Raw genomic sequence first — 18173 nt, forward strand, 5'->3', positions numbered from 1 at the left:
GCAAGAGATATACTGTAACTTATGTTTGCATAAATGTATGCACAAAATTGTTTATTTTCATTTTGAATTGTGTCGGGGGGGGGGGGAGCTGAATATTTGAATAATTTATTTGTTTTAATTGTCAGATTCAATTTATATTGGGCTCAATTTGTTTGTTCAATTGACTGTATTTCATTTATGTATGAAAAAGAAATTCAGATATAAAATCAGAATAAAAAAGAAAGGGGGGGGGGGTAAAACTGGAGCAGGTAGACAGGTATGCTGTTGATGCTCTCTGCTTCGTGTGTAATCATGACACATGCCACATGTAGATGTGACCCTTCATTTATTTTTTTGATGAATTCACTGATCTTGACCACTGACCAAGGATTGAATTTTCAACCCTCTTTCCACAAAGGAAATATTTTCTGATTTACTTTATATGCATTACACAAAATAACATAATTGATTTACCTAATGTAATCTATGATAAGAAAATGGCAATTTAATCTATCAGCTGGCCTTTATAGCCTTGACCTTTCACCCCTGTCATCTTAGGCAACTACTTTCTAATTGATTCACTTTACTATTCTCACCAGATATTACAACTGGACATTCCAAGCTCAAGATATGGCTGAAAATGATATCTTTCACTGAAGCACAAAAACCTTTGACCTCTTACCACAATAATGCTCATACAGATGATTGTCACTCTATTTCTAGCTCTGTCTACAAACTTATGTCACCAATGGACATTGATAGCTAAAGCTATAGCAGGAAATATTTTTTGCCAAAGCACGGTGACTTTGAGCTTGACCCTCACCACTATTCTGTTCACGCAAACAATTGTCAATTCATTTCTCTCCTCTCCATCAACTTACATCACTAATAGACATTCCTAGCTGGAGTTATGGCTGGAAATGACAATGTTTTGTAGTAGTATATTGACCTACATGTATGCCCTGAACTTTGACCAGAATTACTTTCACATATTTCTTTTTTTCTTTGGTTCATTTCAAACCTTTCTACCAATTACCTTCAGACATTTTTAAATGCACTTACATGAGAAAAACACAATTCTTAGCCAAAGTTTAGTGACCTCTGAACATACATTTGTAAGGATTTTGCCAAAAAGCAAATCAGCAGATCTTCACCTAATGCAGCATACCTGAGCAATATATGGAGAAATCCATCCAGCAATAATGCTATATAGCACAGACAGGCAGACTGATGGACAGACGGACAGATAATTCAAAAACTTCTTTTGTCGTACGATGTAATAGAAAAGGGAGGTCATAGCCTTAGAAGTCCAACATAACTAAAAAACAAAATGCTTTCAGTATCATTTGGGGCACAGCATATGAATGTCAACTGTTGTGTTTCTGCATAACACATTGTCTCTGTAATTCTATGGTGTGTACCATATACCACACTGTAAGAGATCTTCACTAAAATCTCGATTTGACCAGTAAACTCTAAGAATGAAGTTGGATAAAGCAGAATTTTTTAGCTATTAGTGCACAAGCAATGAAAATCTAGTGTTTTACTTTGATTCTCAGTCATCGATTTTTGCTTGCGTAAGAAGTGGACCTTTTGAAAGAGTATATCTGATAATTGACAAGTAACGTCCATCAATGCATCAATGCATCTATGTGATATTAAAGGTAAAACATAGTTCTGATACGCCTGCAGAACTGTCAAATTTCTCTCCAAAATGTACACATACATGTATGCCAAAGGACTGCATGGAATAACGCTGTAATGAAAGATATTTGTTGGGTAACTATGAAAATGCCCAAAAGGTTTGCTGGAGTCGCAATCTCAGAACTTATGCGATCAGGGTCAGGCTAACTCGAACTCGGGGACAACTCGGCCTCGCTTTGACGGCGGGGCGGAATTGTCCAGCTCTGGATTGTACAGTGTTGTACTATGGGAGCGCTTCACGTTCTGCAAGCTGGTCACAGTTACAGGCCGAGTTGATACAACGCACGAATCACAGAACATCTTTGGCGTGCATACAAATTAAACATGTGCCTAGATGTATAAAATATGGCAATCACGAACTGTGTAAAAATTGTCTGAAATAGGGCTGAGTTGTCCCTGAGACAGAGTTAGTCTGGATCCTTCTGGAATAACAGTCAGTGTATTCTACACTCTTGAACAAAAAATACTCCCAAACAACTCACCACCGCGGCAAATCGCGTCAGCCAGGTAAGTTTCTTGGTAGACTCTTGAAATATTGCAAGCAAATATGAAATGGTGCAAGACAGGTTCTCAAATCCTTACCAGAACTATGTTTTCACTTTAACACATCATACTTTCAGCACTGTCAATGCTTTGGTCCAGATGTAAAGAAAATGGAAGATGTCCCGGCTAGCACAAATAATTTTCATTCTGGTATACCTTGTACTTATACTTTCTATGTTGACATGTTTAAGTTTATGACACATGGGGCACTGTAAAATATGAATCTGAGATTTGACAATGGCCATGTGACAATAAGTCCATTTGTACAATTACATTATATTACATGTGTTAACATTAACATTAATGGAATGAATAGAATCAGGGGAAGAATTTATTGTGTATACCTAGAGCTTGAATTAAATGAGTTGACTTTTGACACTCATACAATGTCTGGTATATCATCACCAACACATAGAAAATAGTATACAATGGCATTTAACGATAGCATAAAAATCATCGCAAATCCAAATTAAACTGATTAAAGTACTGATATAACATTTTCATGCTTCTCTGATCAGGAAACAGTTCTATTTTTAGTTTGTGGTCCCTATATCTGTATAGATGTGCAAGTAGTTTTAAGAGTATAATGTCTTGGCAATACTTCTTGTAATCTTGTTAACTTTGTGCTTGAATTAGGGCATACATACAGTTGTACTTTGCACACTGTCATTTAAATTACATGCAAGGCATTTTTTTTTCTTCATTACACTATAACATAATCTTTTTTATCCCTACAGTATTCACAAGAGTTCAAATAATAAATAGATGTACATGTATAGATAAGAGAACAGACAAAACAAGCACACCACCAGTCAGAGCTATCATTAATATGTTTTTTTCCCAACAATAACAATTTGGTCACTGTCATGATGTATCTGCCATATTACCATGACATCCATATTATACGCAAATGGACCCTCACATTTTATGATTGTGGAATTGTGTCTTCAGGTGGGAGGCCGGAAGTGTCCACAGGTGATCTATAAACTCTGAACGCATGAAGCAGCACAAAGACAAACAGAAAGGTCACAAAGTCTTGGATGGCTGCTTGCACAAATCCCACGCACTCCTGAAAGCGAGCGATAGATTCTGCTGAAGCGCCTTTGAGGGTCAGCATTGCCGAGAGAACGCGCTGCGCTGAACTCTGGAGGGGTGCCTGGATGGAGAGAAAATCAATGCATGCTGTGGAATGAGGCACAAAGTAGACAGTGGATGGATAGCCAAACAGATCAGGTAGATTGCTGATAATTAGGGTGCGAGATTGATCAGACATAAATGCTAAGACATTCAAAAGAATGATGTAACCTGCATCCAAGGTAAACAGAATATGTTACAATTTCGTACACTTGAAATCGCATGCAAAAAGTATTCAAGTTCACTTTATTTCAAAATTTGGATGTACAGCATGAGTGCACATTATGTGACAAAAGTCAGAAAGGTATTGTTATCTATGACTGCACTGTGAAATATGTAGAACAGCACAAAATTCCCCAGTAAGATTTCCCAACATCCAAGCAATGCAGTGAATCATAGTACATGTAGAGCTGGTAGTTAAAGAAGACACTTATACATCAATCACTGGACAGCAGAAAATTACATCCAGACAGAATTGTTGCAAACACAATGAACATAAAGCCAAGACACAATTGAGTGATTATATCATGTACATGCAGACATTTCTCATGTAACAAGAGCATGCATATAGGATTTAAGTGATGGTATAGTATTGGTTGAGATGAGGATTGAGCTTTTAAGTTTTTGTGAAGTACTGAGAAACCACTTAGGAAATGTTACAGATCATACAATTCTGAGAGGAATTCAAAGTTCATTTGATGCAAATGGGTTTTGAAATGGCTGAGATATCCAAAAACAAAGTAAAACAAGGTGATCCTAATAAAAAGTGGGTCCCACCTCGCATTAGGATCCCTTTGTTTTGGATGTCCTAGCCAATTCAAACCAAATTTTCATCAAATAAACTTTGAATCCCACTTATACTGCACACACTCTGTCATATTTTGTAAGAGGTTTCTCATTATCTCACACAAAACTGTTGGAAACCTGAATCCCCATCTCAACCAAAACTACACCATCCCTTTAAAGATTGTCGCTGGTCTCACCTGATCTATTTGAAAGTAGAAAAGAAGGCCTTCTGTGATGCAGAATACCACAATGATGGACTGTCAAAAGAAAAGATGAAGCCAGAATAAAGAGAAATACCAGTGAACCAACATTCAAATTTTTCAAAAAATTTCTTATTTAAAGCAAAACAGACATACTGTACATATTGTACATGATTGCAGGGGCAGCAGAACATTGTTAATAGTGGAGGGGCTTTGGGCCTAGGGCTGGGGCAAGCATCAATGGAACACAGCCACCCCCCCCCCCACCCCGAGATATCTATCAAGTAATGCCCTATCATATCAGCCATTATGTAAACTTCTTACTCAAGATTGCAACCCATTTTTCACATTTTCAGTGAGTTTGTACAATGTAAACACATTAATACCGGTATAGTGCATCCCAAATTAGAGTTCTATCGTAAAGCAAGATATTTTTGTGGTATGATTTATTTATTCATTTATTTATTTTTGTGTGTGTGAATTGTCACTGGAATTCGATGCATAGTGTAGACAAGAACTTCTGTATGAATTTAATTTCACAAATCCTGGCACAAAAATTAAAATGCACAGGAACATTCCTTGTTTTACAGTAATCAAATAGAATATAACAAGGAATAGTAGAAATTACGCGGTGCGTAATATATGTCCCCGCCGGAAGTAGCATTTAGTAGCAAAATGTACAATATAGGTAAAAAGATCAAGGTCAAAGGTCAAAGAAGTCAAAGGTCAAAATTCTATGTAGAAGTTTTGAAGCCCTCACCTAGTGCCATCACATAAAGCAAACGGAATCGAAATCGGGTTAGAAATGGCGAAGGAGTAGCATTTTGTAGCCAATGTACAATATAGGTAAAAAATCAAGGTCAAAGGTCAAAGAAGTCAAAGGTCAAAATTCTGTGTAGAAGTTTTGAAGCCCTCACCTAGTGCCATCACATAAAGCAAACGGAATCGAAATCGGGTTAGAAATGGCGAAGGAGTAGCATTTTGTAGCCAATGTACAATATAGGTAAAAAATCAAGGTCAAAGGTCAAAGAAGTCAAAGGTCAAAATTCTGTGTAGAAGTTTTGAAGCCCTCACCTAGTGCCATCATATAAAGCAAACGGAATCAAAATCGGGTTAGAAATGGCGAAGGAGTAGCATTTTGAAGCAAAATGTACAATATAGGTCAAAGGTCAAGGTCAAAGGTCACAACTGAAATTCTGTATAGAAGTTTCAAAGCTCCCATGTAGTGCTATCATATAAAGCAAACAGAATCAAAATCGGGTTAGAAATGGCGAAGGAGTAGCATTTTGAACATTTTGATCACACACGGACGCACAGACGGACGGACGGACGGACGGACAGACGGACAGACTGACAGACGGACACACACACGTACGGAGCCCGTTTCATAGTCCCCTGCTCGAACTCGTTCGGCGGGGACAAAAATGAAATCTGTCATGAAAATACAATACACTAGTTCTTCTAAGCCTTTTTGACCTGATTTCAGATACCAAGACATAGATCACTTGAGTGTTGATGCTATTCTACACAACATAGATTCTAGATAAAAATATCATGTTAGTAATTCTACATTAGTCCTAATCACCAACATGAGGAAGAATCTACTGGTACATCTTGGATGCACATACTAAAACAGCAATGCACATGTGTGTACAGTTCTGGTCGAGGTGAGGATTTAGCTTTTAACGTTTTGCGAGATATTCAGAAACCACTCTATGAGATGTCAAAGAGCTTGCAATTCTAAGGGGTATCAAAAGTTAATTTGATGAAAATCGATTTTGAAATGGCTAAGATATCCAAAAACAAGGTGAAGCAAAGAGATCCTAATAAAAGGTGTGGCCTGTAGACTTTTATCATTATCACTTTTTTGGATATCTCAGCCATTTGAAAACCAAATTTCATCAAATAAACGTTGAATCCTTCTTAAAATGACATGCTCTTTCATATTTCATAAGAGGTTTCTCATTATCTCACTTAGGAATGTACAAAACATAAATCCCCACCTCAACCAGTACTGCACAGCCCCTTTAATACAGTCCACTGTAAAGAAAACAAAATGATCATCATAACTCTCAGAAGCATTTCACACTTTAGAAGATGTATATTTTTTACAAAAATCACCCTTTTGTCATTCCTACATTGCACAAACATTTCATGCACTCACTCTGGCACTAGAGTGGGTATTTTATCACTGACCTTGACCTAGAGATCCCCTTGCAAGTACCGAGTACTTGGGTATTCCCAGTAATCTCTACACAAATATTAGTCAACTGCACACTGGTTTGAATAAAATCAGCTTGAGAATAAAAGAAAAAAATTCCTCCAAACAAGCAGCTCTGTACTATACAGAAGAGACATAATCTCTACAAAGTTTGTGAACCGTGAAAGGGCCAAGGGGGGGGGGGGGTGGGTGTAATCAGCTCCCCTTGACGTTTCGCACTATATTTCTGTAACGCGAGAAGGCCTTGTCACAAGGCTTCATGACCTTCTTTGTGTAAGTCTTGTGCAACTTTTGAGACCAAATTTGCAAAGAACACATGTACTTTTACAAGGCCTAGCCCATTTTTGTAAACTGCATGTCACCCCAAAATGGGCACAATTTTGTGAGTTTGTGTACATTTCCTATGGAAAACAGTTGCTCTGTTATGAACTCATAAAAACCTGATTATTTTTACTATCGATTACTTTGATTAATTAATTTTATACTAATTATGGGTAGAAAAAAGGTTAGTGACAATTTCAAATGAAAAATAAAGAAAAAAATCAGAGAAATACATAAGAAATTCCCAAAAACAATAAAATATATAAGAATTGAAATGGCTTTTGGAAGTTTTTATGATGTACAATTGTTGAATATGTTTGAAAAGATAAACAAACCAAAAAAAAAACAAAACAAAACAAAACAAGAAAGTTGACTCTCAATGCCTTTAATTAGGCTAGAATAAGATCATGGGCTTGAGTTACATTATATCAATTACCAATGCAACATAATTTTGAGTTTGTTTTAACACTTTCTGTGGTCATAATGTTTGACTTCTCCAGCCTAAAATGATTTTCTCTATATCATCTGCTGACTTCTTTATATACAGTATATATATATATATATATATATATATATATATATATGCACACAAATGATATTTATCCATACCATTCAAACTTTCTTTGCTATGTTTCATAATAGAAATTTTCTTGGAAATCACTTTTCATTAAAAAAAAACACACACACACACTCAAACAAATAAGGGAAAGGACTACCGGTACTTGTTTCTATGAGTCGGTTTAACATTTGCTCAAGCTTAACCATGCACTATTCTGGTTAATTTGTATGCTACCTACTGTAACAGCAATAACTGCTCATTGTCGATGCCATAAATCATTTCCAATTGCTGGCCCTTCTCACTACTTAATTCACAGAATTACATTCGTATTGTAAAATTCCCCAAATATATATTTTTCATCTTCATAGATGTACATTTGTACAGAATACAGAGACTCAAACAATTTAAAGCCTCTGGAATTCCCCTCACATTTTTCATATAAAAAATTTTGCTGACAAAAATAAACATAAAGCAAACTACTGAGGTCATCACCATTGTCCCCACCTATATATATATTTTTTTGTTCTTTCATTACCCTGCGGCAGACTTGCTCAAGGGGCCAACAGGGTATCTACTTCAGGTCTAAGGTCTCATCATATTTCCTTCTAGTAACAGTTACCTGAGCTGATGGCCAGGCTTAATTTCTATGTCAAGAATGTCATATCAACACATACATTCAATAACATGAAGCCATTCAACGTCATTTGTGCATCCCTTATGTTATCCAATGCAGATATGAGCACAGTGTAAATGTACACACAAAATGTCAAGAAAACAAATGATTCAGAGTTTGGAGTTCATCAGTTGGAACTGTGTGCAAAATGTAACTTACAATACATGTACACATAGTATAAACACATGAGAAATAGCTGAGTGTGTAAACACTTGTGTGTGTTAACACACTTGGCTATCCCCTTTATTATTATCCAAAATTACCATGTGCATACATAGCACTGATACCCAAGCATCATAATTATGTGCCATAGAATGGGCATATAAAAAAGAAAAACACAAGTATTGACAACTTCAAGAGAGGGAAATTTTCTAATGCATACTACGAATTCTCTGGATGTATAAAACTGACTTACTGTACATGATATATCAAATTTCTACAGTGCACATGAAATTGATGCGGTCAATGAAAATCAACATGCAGCATTCATCTGATCTGAAATCAATTAGATTGTAGGATTTCTTTAACCATTCTTCTATACTAATTACTATATACAGATTGTACTCCATTTCATGGCCCATTTCGTTCATCAGTGCAAATGATATTGTACTCTTTGCATGCTTGGTTTAAAATACATCTCACAATAAGACAATGTCATCAATTTCAAATATCTGTTCCTCATGGATAATACCCCTTTGATGTAGAATACAGTTTAAATAGAGTACTGATGTGACAACGTCACAGTCTTGTGACATCAGCCATAGCTTAGTGCCATAGCTTAGTGCTGGTTCCAAAGAAGATATTCTTGCAAGGGGCTTCGAGCAATAGGTTGGAAGCGGGTACAAGCATTGTTGGCAACCACTGCATTCACAGGTACTCAGGCTGCGTTGGGTTGTTTTGAATCAGTTTCCATGGCAGTGAATAGCTTATGGCATCAAGCTCTTCAGAAATTATCATACCTAATTTAAACTCTACCAGAGCATTAATATCACGCCTTTCAATTGGAAATCAAAACACAGTATAAAAATGAAGGAATATGGGGACTTTGAATACCAATGTGATGATGTCACAGTCTTTTGTGTGATAGCTTGGTGCTGGTTACAGAGAAGTTATTCTTGGACGGGGCTTTGGGCAATGGGTTTGAAGCGGGTACGAGCATTGCAGACAACCATTGTGTTCACAGGTATTCAGGCGCCGTTGGGCTGTTTTGTTTGAAAGAACCCCACCCCCTATACGAAAAGGTCAAACAAGGGACACCTTCAACTCACCTGCTGTTCAAAATACATCAGAATCCAGAGTCTGGTGATGATGGCCAGTATTATGAATACAACAGTCTTCATTGAGATGAGGTGCTGCAACTTCAGCTCCCTGTCTTGTCTTTGGGTTTGCATCTCTGTACCAGGATCAGGTGTCTGAACAGGTGAATGTTTTGAAGCACTTGTCCTATTACCGGTCATACAATTCCTGTCTGATTCAGAACTGTGAGCATTTTGAGCTTGTGAGGCCTCATATCCTGTCCCTAGGTGCTTGGTTCCATCCACCAAAGGAGATGATGCTATTGCGGGAGCAGCCCGTTGCTGGAAGTCACTACGTAGCACTCCTGGGGTGTGATGTGGAGCCTGGTCTGGACAGGAATGGCAAGAGGCGGGCACACTGCCAACAGGTCTAGAGGGCGAGGATTGGTTACAGGCAGACTCCTCAGATACTGCATTGCTCCGTGCACCAGTCTCTTTTGCCATCTCACAACCTACAAATCAACAACATAACAGTTTATGCAAAGTGTGAATCCTGTTCTCTGTCTTATCTTTGATGCAAACGAATGAATATTTCCCTTATTCTCTGAGTTACGGTTCTGTGCGACAGAATTTTTATGAAAGCAGGATTATGCACATCACATAATCACAGTTTTTAAGAAATCTTTTGTAACCAACATAATTACACCTAATTTAGATATAAAATAATGACTTCTTCATCTTGGATTACAATGATGTGCCATGCTCTCTACTATGCAGGTCAAAATTGTTACAAAGGCTTTGAACTATATCAGGAACCACTGCAGGAGTATGCTGTCAGGGTATTGCCAGCGAAAGAAAACATGATCTACATGTATTACTTTACTTTGCTATCAGCAATATATCCCTATCACTGTTATAATTTTAGCATTATCATTTTTTTCTCCATGTCACTGTGATTCTTTATTATCACCATCTTAAGCAACATCAATACAACCATAACGGCTGTGACTATAGTTGTTTTTTGTTATTTCATTATTTGCCACTGCACGACGCAAGGAGGGACGGACAGACAGAAGGATGAATGCATGGACGAACAGAAGGATGGACAGACAGACAACCTGAAAACATAATGCCTCCAGCGACGCTTCGTGGCGAAGGCATAAAAAAAATGAATAGCGATAATGGTGGAAGTCTTTGATGATAAAACATTTAACTGTTTAATATTTTTTTGTACACAACAATAGCAGTGGCAGATCCAGAGGGGGGCGCACCAGGCGTGTGCCCCCTCTTTATATTTTGTTAAAACAAAAGAAATAAAAAGAAAAAATGGGGGCGCACGCGCTCCTCCTTTGATTTTGTAAAGGCACCTCCCCTTTACAGAATTCCTGGATCCGCCCCTGCAATAGGTACAGGTGGAGAACCACTTTGATTATTGACAACTACTCCAATTTGCCACATTACACAAAATTATACATAGGGTCATCTTCCTAGTCAAGCTATGTTCACGAAGATGGTCCCCTGCATTCCAATCATTTTCTGTGAGCATTATAGACCGATCCAACTTGACAAAACACCCGCCATTCATTGCCGTGTCCCGGTGTAGCACACATATGCTAAATGCATGATATATATCGCGGTGGGCATGAGCTTGGGCACCACATATATCATGTATTCTCATATGCACCTATGCATTGGACACTGCAGTAATGGCAGATTTTGCAGGCAGGTCAGATCAGTCTATACTACAGCGTTTCCCCTTTCAGTGTACATTTAACATTACATTGCTTCATATCAATAATTTTAACGTTTTCTCATGTATGTACCTACTACATGATAATGTACTACAGTAAACCTCGCATGAGTCAAAGCTCTCGGGACTGACAAAAATGCGTCGACTTAAGTGAAATTCGACTCTCGCGAGAGTCGATTTTTTTTCGACTCACAGTTATGTACATGTATTATAGTACATTTGCATGCATGTGTGTATGTGTGTGTGCGCGTGTGTGTGTGTTTGCATTCAAATTTGTCTGTTCTTGAAGATAATGTTCTTATTTTGTTCAAAATTGAACATGGAATTTGTATCAATACTAGTAGCTAAACGTAGTTCTGAGAATGTCTGCGCTAATGTGGCCATGTGCATGTGCTATGTCTATGGTGCAACATAGGTAGCCATCTCTGTCAACCTACCCTGAGACAAACTCTCTCCCAGGCCCATCCCACCTCCATTGAACAAAACTATACAGCCAGCCGGGCACGCACAAACAAGCTCCACCCACTTGGCCTGTCACTAAAATATTAAAGGACAAGTTCACCTTCATAAACATAAGGATTGAGAGAATGTAGCAATATTAGCAGAACACATCATTGAAAGTTTGAGGAAAATCGGACAATCCGTTCAAAAGTTATGAATTTTTGAAGTTTTAATGCAGTAACCACTGGATGAGAAGACTACTGCATTGTATGAGTAACTTAGATGTCACATGCGTACAACAATATAAGGAAAATACAAAGAGAATTTCACAAAATTTCATCTTTTGAAAAAAGTGCACGTTCCCTTGACTCGTTACCGACATATGTTAGGGGTAATATCATTCCCCCTGCCTTTAGAAAGAGGCAAGTCAAGTGCTCTTTTATTATGCAAAAAAAGTGAAAATATGTTGAATTTTCTTTACATTTTCTTTATACGGTTGTACGCATATGACTCACAAGCTGTAGTAGTCTCCTCATCCAGCGGTTCCAACACAAAAATTTTAAAAATTCATAACTTTTGCATCGATTGTCCAATTTTCCTCAAACTTTCACTGATGTGTTCTACTAATATTGCTGCATTCTCTCAATCCTTATGTTTATGAAGGTGAACTTGTCCTTTAAAGCAGCCATTGGTTGACCAAGGAGTTATGGTTTGACATGGATAAAGTATGAATGTGCTGTGTGTATGGATAAAGTATATGGATCGATGTGCTGTGTGTATACATGTATACATGTGTATGTATTCGACATGCATGCAGAGCGGTACGTGAGTGTGCATGCTTACCTGCAGCAGGCCAGGGACGGGGGTTCTGCGACATGCCAATTTTTTTTTTCTCCTCTAAATGTAATGAGAATGCAAGACAAATCTTCTTCGGCTCAAGTGATGTTAACTACGTGTATTTTGTACAAAAGGGACTGAATGTTTTACTTCGACACAGCCGAAATTCGACTCTCGTACTTCGGCTTATCCAAATATTTCTTAGAGAAAATACATAGGGAAAAATCGGGACTTTTTATTTTGCTTCGAGTTAAGTGATTTTCGACTCACTCGACGTCGACTTATCCGAGGTTTACTGTAGCATATTTATTTTTGTGCACTTTGTGAGCTTTTGTATTGACAATGGAGGGGAGAAATGAAACTGAATCGAACTGAACATATGACACATTTACACCAAAATTGCATAAAACTACATTATACACAAAGTGTATGACAAAAGGAAAAGCTCTTTTCCACCAACTTTCCAAAACCACATAAAACATCGCCCAAAGATAATATCTGATGTCTAGGTGGAATGCATCAGACTTTTCCTGTAATCCCATTTGTGTTGGCAGGTAAATATAAAAGTATACCTTGATTATGATATTGTGTGCTACAAGAAGTTAAAGCACCATCTTGTCACAAGAACAGAAATCAACATAATCTTTACAGTTTATGTGTTACATCAGAACAATGAAACCAATCATACTACATCAACCGTATGAAGTATCATTTCAACTGACAATATGCATAATCCAGTTCAGCTCTGGCAAGGTGCTCTCTCTGTATGAAGGCATATAAGCTTGAAAGCTGATGTCTTTACCCGAGGAGAGGCAGGAAGGCTGGGCCTGGCCTTGCTGCAGAGGGGTAACCTCAGCAGTTGGAGTAGTGGATGAATCCTGTGTGTCCTCACTTGTCTGCCTCATCTGCTCTTTGTCTCCGGTTGGTCCTTCATCTGCATCTTGAGCTTTAATCAGATAACAAATAAACAAAAAAAGAGAAGATAGACCTCTCCTATATTTTGGATGTCTTATGATCATGGAACAAATCATTCTATGATTAAATCTATTGGAAATTAATTGTATATTGTCACAGAATGGGAGACTCTGATCTTTGGGGGGGGGGGGGGGAACAGATCACTGCAATCAGAAACCAGTTTTTAGTCCATCTACATTATCTACATCTAAAAACTGCATGATGCGCTTGTTTATCACTCCCACTGAAAACAAAATGGTTCCTCCTAACTACAAGGAGGGCAAACCAGCCTCCCAAGGCAATAATGGTTCCTCCTAACTACAAGGAGGGCAAATCAGCCTCCCAAGGCAATATGGATTTTGAAGAGAATTTTTCTGTCTTTAACCCATTGGAGAAGGTTTGATTTTGCTGCAACACGCATTTCCCATAGACGCTTGTCCACGCGGGACTCATCCTCAACAAGTTAAAAACAGAAAACTTCCCTGCTGAATTTCTTTTGTGTCTCTTATTTGTATCAATTTCTAGTGTGTCATCCATCATTTGGCTGCAAGAAAATATCTATACTGGTTCATAATAAGAACATAAAATGTGAAATCTAGTTGATATTGTCAAAATTTGGGTAACTTTTTTCGATTATACCCCTCTTTATTAATACCCAACCCTAAGATATACATCTGAAGCGCAATTTTAAACATAGTGACATATACATACATGTAAATGTCCATAGCCTACAGTGAATCCCCGCTACCTGTTTTCAAATGGTGAATTCAGTGGCTGTGACTTTTCCATTTTTTAGCTTAGGTGGTCTCTTTTTTTTTAATACAAGACGTCTGTAATGAGGTACCATATTTATGGGGAAACTCTGCCTAATGGGTAAACTCATCCATTACCCGTAGCGCCCTCAGATTACAAGTGGCCGAGTTTACCTGATAGGCCGAGATTACCTATAACTATGGTACCAGTACCGTTTATTAACAATGTAAAGATCAGTGGTCCATGCAACATTATTATAGTTTCCCTGTAACTTTAGATTCCAAATCTATTTCTTTCTCTCTTTTTTTTCAATTTTAGTGGTGGTATATTACATACGGTACTGTATTTTACCAAAAGGTTAGTCTGTATTTTATCTATATCGTCGGGGACATGTTCCGCAGAGACTTAAAATGTCTGGCTTCGACACAGAATCCCCTCCAGAGGACGGCCATAAAACTAGAATTCAAAAAATGTTATAAGAACTCCACTGGACAGATTCATCTGTCTAATACTGTATTACTGTAGGTCTATGTTCTATGCCGTATAAATTTTCAATAGCCAAAGTTTTTATTTTCGCATATTTCGGGAGTCTGGTGCTATTCATGAATCTGAGTACTAAAACGCGAACAAAAAACAAGGGGAAACTGACCAGGGTTAGAAATTAATCATATTATTAATAGTTTTACACCTATAAACCAAGTTACTGGTATAATTTAAATAAATTGTGTGAAAAATTGAGCAAAGAAAATGGGATTTCATAGAGCACCAGTATTTTACTTTGATCCCAACATGAATGTGACATGCACGCATACATTTCTCCTGTTTACATATTTGCGTTTTAGACTAATTCATCGTGAAAGTCTGGAATGTCCTCTCACTAGTCTCAGTCCCATATACTGACTTTCCTGTGGCACTTCGTGCACAAACGCACATTTTGATATCATTTGCAGCCGTGAAGTTCCACTTTCTTACTATGAAACTTCTTTATCCTGCATTGGTTCGATAGAATGAGGTATATTTAAATGAAATACATGTTTACAATAACAAAAATACACTAAATGGGCCAGAAAAGTGGCCATTGCATTGCCTTGGCAGTTTAACTTTTACGTGTAAATTTATTTTTTTCCGGGTTTTCTAAACTTGTGAACTTACAGGATAATTTCAGTCGTTCAATCTTTTTAAGGCGATCCTCAGAAGACATCAAAAGTTTCTGACGTCGCAATTCTCTTCTTCGCAATGCACTATTGGCATTATCCATGATTATTTCAGGAGAGATTTGTATAATTCGTCGTCGAAATTCAGGGAATCGCGCTTCCTCCGACGCTTCACTCGCGCTTTGTTCACTTCATCCAGGGAGCGGAGGTGGAAGAAACCACCTCCCTGCTTCATCATACGGCGCGGCCCGCACACAAAACGCAGCTGGGCTGGCGGCGAAACAGCTCCAGCAGTACGTGCGGACAGTACTTGTGTGCAGCGCTGAAGGCTTGTGTACACAGGAGGACCAGGGAAAATGACTTCCTTGGCTATGTGTTCAAACGCAAGCAGTAAGTAAAGAAGGTGATAAATCAATATTTTTACGAGTATACATCTCTGCTAGAACCCTAACCTGCCATGCTGGATGTATGTCACAGTTGAAAAAGAAAACAAAACAAACATACAAACAAACAGACATTTAGGGGAAATAAGAAATACAATGTCCATCCCAAACATACAATTAAGTAGATATACCCGGTACCAGTACCATATACATGTATGGCATACTGCAATGACCAAATCTGCACAGTTACTGGTACTGAATGATAACGAGCAATATGTCTATTTTTGCCATAATAAAGGCATGATCCAATACCTGGCTGTGGTAATGTAAAATTACAGCTGTACCTATTTCTTGTAGGTTGACCTTGTCTATGCAAATACAATTACAATCCTCGCAAATCTTTGTTCAATTTAACACATTTTATTTTTTTTTTCAAAAGACAAAAAACCAGACATTTTCTTTATGAATAGATCAAGCAAAGGAGTGAAAATTATGTGAATAGCAATTACAGGAAATTAATGGGTATGCCCAAATTCACAGAAATTACTAGCAATATTAAGCCGCTGGGGGGGGGGGGGGGGGCGGGAGGGAGGAATAGAATTGATTTAATACAAGGGGAAAAAGAGGAGCATTATAACCCATTATTCTCAACCCATTACTCCATCTCATTTTGATCTTTGAGAGTAGAGTTAATTTTGAGATGTTTTTTTAATTCTCCACATCTAACCCCCCCCCCCCCCCCCCCCCCCCACCATCACCATCCAAGGTTACTGACAAACAAAAGTTTTCACTTGCCAAACTCTGCAAACCACTGCAGAGGGAGTCGACCTCATTACCACCTGGTAGGCTACACTCAATTTTCACTCTAAGTCTTACCTTGATGAGGAAGAAAACAAAAATCAGCCTTTGTGTCATACTAGTGCTTTCATATACAGTACTTATCACTGGCTATCTACAAACACTGAGGGCGACATTATGTATGTGCAGCACCAGCTGATCTGGAGATCAGTGCACCAGATGAATGCATGCTGTGACAAAATTTCTGTCATTAGCACAATGTATAGCCTAAATATGTACCACATCCACTGGTTACGGTACTGACGAGTTTGACCACATACACAAATGCACGCAAACATAGAGATTCATTTGGACCAATCAAACTCTATGTGATTTCACTGTTTTGTATAATGGTATTATACACCCAAAAGCTACCTGGTACGCATTCATGCAAGCTTATGGACCTCTTGCAATTATACCATGGAGCTAATTAAGTTAATTGTAGCTCCATGATTATAGGCCTACTTGTATTTTCAGATCTTCAGGTTCATATTCTTCATAAACAATGGTCCATCTCAAATTATCTTTGATCTGCATTCACAAAACAAACACACACACGCGCGCGCGCGCACACACACACACACACACACACACACACGAACACACACACTAATCATCCACAGACATTGTATATAAGTACAGTTCGACCTCGATTATCCGGCCTCCTTTTGTCCGGAAATCTCTATTATCCGGACGCGTTCACGCAGTGAAGAACTTTCTTTTTTCATCCAAAAACTGAGCAAAAACAGTGACTTTAACATCTTTTCATGGATCTATTTCACTAATTTCATAAGATGTGCATGATAGGTTTCTCAAAATCTAATGAGGTAAAACATGTATGATTTTCACATAAAGATATACTTTATTTTTGTGAAGAAGGGACTACAATTTTGCGCAGGCTGGCATAGATTACACCACCATTGCGGGGTACGCTACCTGCCTAGCTGCCAGTGCACTGGGACGGCAGCTTGGACGACAGCTATATACATTAACATTGTGTCTCCCATATTTGGCCAATTCATTTATCCGCATGAGTGCCGGTCCCGACATGGCCGGATAATTGAGATCGAACTGTAGTAGTGCACAAGAAGATCACTGGTTGGAACTGTCTGTGAACAATGTACATATGTACAATACTTTGGCATGGTTTCTGACCATGTGATTCAGTTAAAACTTGCATTTGCTTCAATATAAAAAACGAGCATTTGCTCCATGTTTTTAGAGTAAATACAAGAGTTTTAACCACTTCAAAGCAAGAACCAAGCAGGATGAATAAAGTTAAAGGATAAGGAGTTCACCTATAGACATGTGGATTGAGTGAATGCAGCAGGGTTAGTAGAAGCATGCTCCATGACATAACACATCAGTGAAAGTTTGAGGAAAATTGGACAATCTGTTCAAAAGTTATGCATTTTTATATTTTCTGCACAGTCACGGCTGGATGAGAAGACTATTCCAGTTAAAAATGTCACATGCTTGGAACAATACCACAAAAATTCCATAAAATCAGTTGGGTTTTTTTTTAGAAAAAAAATACACATTCCCTCAGCTTGTTAGTATAATGTATGTTCAGGGTAATATTATTCCCCCTGCCTTCTGAAAGAGGCAAGTCAAGTGCACTTTTATCATGAGAGAAAAATGAAAATACTGTATGTTGAATTTTTTAATATTTTCTTTATATCATACAGTACTATGCACGTGACATCACA

General features: G+C 37.9%; 1 protein-coding gene across 1 annotated transcript; it reads right to left on the reverse strand.

Annotated features, from left to right (window-relative positions):
• Window positions 1-1821: 1821 nt before the first annotated feature.
• Window positions 1822-9944, reverse strand: LOC139717573 (uncharacterized). Its single transcript, XM_071629080.1, has 4 exons — window positions 9389-9944; window positions 4344-4403; window positions 3246-3382; window positions 1822-1933 (listed from the first exon to the last, which is right to left on the reverse strand). Exons 1-4 carry the CDS (start codon window positions 9857-9859, stop codon window positions 1822-1824), a joined length of 780 nt encoding a protein of 259 aa, XP_071485181.1. The 5' UTR covers window positions 9860-9944.
• Window positions 9945-18173: the final 8229 nt, after the last annotated feature.

The sequence above is a fragment of the Diadema antillarum genome, unplaced genomic scaffold (assembly GCF_040938485.1).
Source record: "Diadema antillarum isolate AM-2024a unplaced genomic scaffold, OU_Dant_1.0 scf00000077, whole genome shotgun sequence".
NCBI classification, from domain to species: Eukaryota; Metazoa; Echinodermata; class Echinoidea; order Diadematoida; family Diadematidae; genus Diadema; species Diadema antillarum.

Coding starts and splice junctions, on each gene's coding strand:
- LOC139717573 (XM_071629080.1), bottom strand. CDS start 9,859: ATGGCAAAAGAGACTGGTGCACGGAGCAATGCAGTATCTGAGGAGTCT. Junction 4,404..9,388: donor TGATGTATTTTGAACAGCAG/GTGAGTTGAAGG, acceptor TTCTTTTGACAG/TCCATCATTGTGGTATTCTG. Junction 3,383..4,343: donor TCTACTTTCAAATAGATCAG/GTGAGACCAGCG, acceptor CTCTCCATCCAG/GCACCCCTCCAGAGTTCAGC.